This window comes from Equus asinus, chromosome 26 (assembly GCF_041296235.1).
Source record: "Equus asinus isolate D_3611 breed Donkey chromosome 26, EquAss-T2T_v2, whole genome shotgun sequence".
Taxonomy (NCBI): Eukaryota; Metazoa; Chordata; class Mammalia; order Perissodactyla; family Equidae; genus Equus; species Equus asinus.
Genome location: NC_091815.1, coordinates 22,891,061 through 22,896,380, shown reverse-complemented (window position 1 = coordinate 22,896,380; position 5,320 = coordinate 22,891,061). Strand labels below are relative to the sequence as shown.

The window sequence follows — 5,320 nt, the reverse complement described above, 5'->3', positions numbered from 1 at the left end:
GTCCCAAAGTTCATCTTACAGCCTCTGAGCCCGGTTATAACGCAATGAGCTGCCACAATTAACATCATCTGCGGGTCCCTTGGCTTGCTGTTCCCCTCGGACGAGCATCACCAGAGCGCTCCTCTCCCACGACGATGCTCCCAGCTCTGGGGCTTCCTGACCACAGCACCTTCGCGCTCTTCTGGTGGGAGGGTCTCTGGAAGCCTCCCTCCCCGCCCTACGGAGCTTCCTCCTTTCCACCGCTGCCCCGCGCCCCGGTCCCTTCCCTTCCCGCTACGCCCCCGCTCCTTGCGGGAACGCAGCTGCGCAGCCCTAGCTGGCTGAGCGGGACCGCGGGGCAGGGCTTCGGCTCCGGGGCGGGGCGCGGCGGGGCGGGGCGGGGCTTCGGCTCCAGGGCGGGGCGCGGCGGGTGGGGCGCGGCGGGGCGGGGCTTCGGCTCCAGGGCGGGGCGGGCGCCCCTCGCGCGGGTTACAACGCGAAGCGCCGGCTTCTCCCTCCTGAACTACCAGCCCCGGAGCCCTTCGCCCGAGCGTTTCCGGCCTCCCCCTTCCCCCAACTACATTTCCCAGGGGCCACTGCGGCCCAGGCGGTCTGGTGACGCGGCAGCGTGCGTAGGAGCCGTGTTAGGGTCGGCTAGGCGCGTCTGTGCGGTCCCGGGCCGCTGGGTGCTGCGACGCGCTGTTGCGGAGGGGCCGGCCTATGCGGGCCCGCCAGCGGCTGTGTGTCCGGGCTGCGTGCCCGGTTTGCCAGGTCTGTGTCCGTCCGCCGGTGTGTCTTCCAGGGTGCTGCTTAGAGCGTGTGTCTTTGTGACGTGTTGCTACGAGGGTTGAACGTGTGAGGCCGTGATAGCTTGCTCGTGGGCGCCTGCGCGTGACCGTGTCGTGCGTTACCGTGTGTGTGAGGGAGACCGTTGCGGCCTTGCGCCTGTGACGCGGTCACCAGCCTGGTGAGGTGGTGTGCGACTGTGGCTTGCCGGCGTGAGTGCCACTGGGTAACGCTTAGTGACCTAATGATAACCCGGTGTTTGCGAATAGGAGCATTTCTTTCTCTGCCTCAAATAGTGGCTGACTTTGCCGCAGGAGGAGGGCGAGTGTCTGAAAGTCCTTCGGTGGAAGGAGCCTGAGCCTTCGTCTTGCGTGTGGCGCCTCGCCTGGAGGTGGGCGCGCGCCGGCGCCGGGGCCCGTTTGCGGAGTGCGATAATGGCGCTGCGCGGGCGGCGTTTTCTAGGGTCTCTGATCTACGGCTGTGAATCTCCCCTGCTGCTCCCTCCTTTCCCCCAATAGCCTTAGAGAATCCCTGAAAAAGTGATCTTTGGAGAGAAGACAGGAGTTTCAGTCTCAGAGTGAAGGTTCCCAGCACCAAGATTCTCCAGCGTGGCGGACTTGGTCTTGTAATGAGAATTCACAAGTGTTTCTCCGTGTGACCTACAGAGAAGACAGCGGGAGCAGACTCCGCTCAAGGCCACGCCGGCTTACTCAAGGAGGGCTCGTCTCGGAGTCAGAGAAACCTCGGTTCTACGCCGGGCTCCTTCACCCACAAAGCGCGCGACTTTGGATGTTACCTTAACCTCTTTGTTTCCATCGTCTGTAAAATGGGGGAAAATACTTAACATTGCACTTTCCTTTTATGGTTTTCTTTTTTGAGAATCAAATGAGATAATGATATATACAAAGTTCTTACCTAGTTATTAGTATTAATGTCATTATTGCTATTAGAATTATTAAGGTGATTTAAACAATAAATCTTTGAGCATCTCTGGTGTGTGCACCCCCTGTTCAGGAGAGAGAGTAGTGAATCCAGCCCCTAGAGCTGAAGGCAAGCGCTGTGGCAAAATGCAGCCATTTTCCCAGGGATGCAAGCTGCTCCTTGGTGTCTGAGGGACTCAACCCCAGTATTATGGCGGTTTGGGGGGAATAAAGAATCTTCGTGTGTATCAAGAGTCAGAGAAGGAAGCAAGAATGAGTCTCGAATCGTGTGTTGGGAAGCTGCAAGACAGGCCCGGAGCCTTCTATCTCCTTTTTCTTTCTCCAGACGACAGGACTCTGTGCTTCTTACCAGAGGAGCGTGAAGGAAGAAGTTTGCATCACTTAAGCCCTAAAGCCGTGGCCCAGATGAGTTGATATCTTCCCTCTTTCTTCAAATAACCATCTTTTTTTTCATGACCTATGCTCAACATTTCGTCTAAAGTTTGCTATCCTAACAGGCTTCTCTGGGCAATGGGTCCTCGGTTCCTCCCACTCCAGGGGGTGAGAGGGCTGAAGCTATGATCTCAAATTGCCCAATCCCCACTCTTATTGTCCCTGCCCTCCGCACCCTCTCTTCACATACTCAGGAAATTATCCCACACATCCAGGGAACTCAGTGCTCTGCGCAGCCGTGATGATACAGAAATACATGCCTGGAAAGGAATTGGAAAGCTTTGCAACCTGTAGTATCATGTAGAATATTTATCAGCCTATGAGGCACGGGCACTGGCCATCCGGGAAGACGTAGGCCAGGGATGGAGCAGGACCTTGGAAGCCCCCTGCTAGATCTGATATTAACCCTTTAGTTTTAGGATTAGGGGAAATTGGGGTGGGGGGGTGGTCCCAGGATTTGAATAGGTCAGTTTGGGAGGTGGTTGGTGCAGCAGCTGTTTATCAACAGTCTGTAAGCCTGCAAGATGGACCATTCTCTTTGCATTTTAACATTTCTGAAATTGGGATGCCTTTTTTTCAACCAATATTGCCTTCAATTTGATGAAATACAGTAACATTACATCATAAATAGTAGTTTTGTTTTGCTTTGTTTGCTGACGAAGATTAGCGCTGAGCTGACGTCTGTGTCAGTCTTCTTCCCCTTTATATGTGGGTTGCTGCCACAGCATGGCTGATGAGTGGTGTAGGTCCACACCCAGGATCCACACCCATGCACTTGGGCCACTGAAGTGGGGCATGCCAAACTTAACTGCTGTGCCACGGGGCCGGCCCCTAAATAGTAGTTTTTAAGACCAGAACAGAGATAGTTCTCTGACGGGCCACCTGCTTTAGGAGGAATTTAGAAGGCTTGTGATTGGGGCCTTTAGCACAGAGATGTGGGTTAACAGGGTAGGGATTTGGCAGGAAACTGATGGGAGATGAAGCACAGGGTTTGTTGTTCCTGAAGGGTCCAGTTTAAAGTTGAAGCAGTTTGAGTAATGACCATGTATGTGCAGTTCTGGGTCAGCCTTAGCAGCTCTCTGTTCATCAGTGTAGTGTGGCCCATGGACAGTCACGAGTAAGGAGCTGATCTCCTTGACTTGAAGTGTGGGGACTCCCTGGAAAGGTTCCCAGAGGTCCTTGAACTCTCAGAAGTTGTATGTACGATGTTGCATATTGGGGCCTAGGTATATTTTTCTAGGGATCAGATCCAAAACTTGACTTAGATTCCCAAAGAAATATATAACCCATCTCAGTCAGGCTGTTATAACAAAATACCATAACATTTCTTGCTCACAGTTCTGGAGGCTGGAAGTCAGATCAGGTTGCTAGCATGGTTGGGTTCTGGCCACGACCCTCTTCTGAATTGCAGACTGGCAACTTCTCCTTATATCCTCACGTGGACCGAAGAGAGTGCTCTGCTCCCTTCATTGCCTTATAAGGGCACCGGTCCCATTCCTGAGGGCTCTATCTTCATGACCTAATTACCTCCTAAAGACCCCACCTCTAAATACCATTGTATTGGGGATTAGATTTCAACATAGGAATTTTGAGTAGATAAAAATTCAGTCCGGGGGCCAGTCCTGTGGCCAAGTGGTTAAGTTTGCGCACACTGCTTCAGTGGCCCAGGGTTTCGCCAGTTTGGATCCTGGGCACAGACATCGCAGCACTCATCAGGCCATGCTGAGGCAGCATCCCACATGCCACAACTAGAAGGACCCACAACTAAAAATACACAGCTATGTACCGGGGGGATTTGGGGAGAAAAAAGAAAAATAAAATCTTAAAAAAAAAAAATTCAGTCCTTACAATCCCCAAAGTGTTAAGAACCCCTGGACTAGAATCCCGACTATAAGGACTAGCAAGGGTGTTTACAATAATCTTGCCCTAAATCAGTGCCCTACAATGAATGCATAGCCGAGTAATTTATGGTTTGTGCATATCATAGAACTCTGTGCAGCCATAAATTATATTTAACTGCTCAACAATTAGTTACAATTGAGTATAGACAGGATATTAGATGATGTAAAGAACTTATTGTTAATTTTGTTTGGTGTGGTGCCATTTTGTTAGGTGCCATATTTTAGAGGTGTAACCTGAAATATTTCGAGCTGAAATGTCATATCTAAAGTAGTTCAACAAAATAGGCATAAATATTACACTATGTGAACAGTCTAAATTAAACATAGGTGATGATTTTGTGCTTATTCATTGCTCTCCTTTGTATATTTGAAATATTTTACAATAAGAACGTTTTTAAAAAGCATAAGTAGATTTTTTAAAAAGACTTTATTTTCTTAGAGCAGTTTTAGGTGCACAGCAAAATTAAAAGGAAGGTACAGGGAATTCCCATATACCCTCGGCCCCCACACCTGCCAAACGGCCTCTGATTACCTAAGCTGCTCTCTCTGGACTCCATATGATTTTCTTGCAGTCTGCACAATCCCCACTCATCCTGCCTCTTCTGTGAGACTGCACATGAGGTTCCCTTTACCTAAAATTAAACTATCTGTCACTCTCTTCCCAGTTCTCCTGGCGTTTGTTTAACCTGTCTATATTTCTCAGGGAAGGCTGCAGGCCCTCCCCAGAGCTAGGTCAGGTCCTTCTGCTCTCCCAAAGGCTTCTATTACATTAAAAGCATTTATCAGAGTGACTTTTTCTATTTAAAATCTTTTCCTTGAGATTATACATACTGTTTGTAACATATTAAAAAATACACAGATGTAATTTTTATTAGAACTCAGGCGCACACAATTCCTTTTTATCTCCATCTCTAATCCCCTCAAACTCACTGTGTCCTTACGTTTGCGTCTCCTTGTAAAAAATAAATGTTATTTTTTGTTTTTATTTTTAGTTTACACAAACAATATTGCACCATAGACATTTCTTAACTTCTTTCACTGTTGCAAAAACCATGTTCAGTTCTTTTATTCGAACTGCTCCATAACATTCCATCAAATTTCATTTGCCCATTCCCTCAGTGATGGATGCTAGATGGCCTCCAATCCCATCATCAAACACCACCCCTTCAACAGCACAGCAAACAAGGTTTGATTAAAGTTCTTTTACATATCTCCTATGGAAATGTGAAATTTTCTCTGGGGTATATACCCAGGAATGGGATTGCTGTATCCTAGGGTTCA

At 49.2% G+C, this 5,320-nt stretch overlaps 1 protein-coding gene across 1 annotated transcript; it reads left to right on the top strand.

Moving 5' to 3' along the window:
• Nucleotides 1–1,752, top strand: LOC106836146 (laforin-like). Its single transcript, XM_044759504.2, has 2 exons — nucleotides 1–750; nucleotides 1,062–1,752. Exons 1-2 carry the CDS (start codon nucleotides 135–137, stop codon nucleotides 1,121–1,123), a joined length of 678 nt encoding a protein of 225 aa, XP_044615439.2. The 5' UTR covers nucleotides 1–134; the 3' UTR covers nucleotides 1,124–1,752.
• Nucleotides 1,753–5,320: the final 3,568 nt, after the last annotated feature.

Coding starts and splice junctions, on each gene's coding strand:
- LOC106836146 (XM_044759504.2), top strand. CDS start 135: ATGCTCCCAGCTCTGGGGCTTCCTGACCACAGCACCTTCGCGCTCTTC. Junction 751..1,061: donor CTGCGTGCCCGGTTTGCCAG/GTCTGTGTCCGT, acceptor TGCCTCAAATAG/TGGCTGACTTTGCCGCAGGA.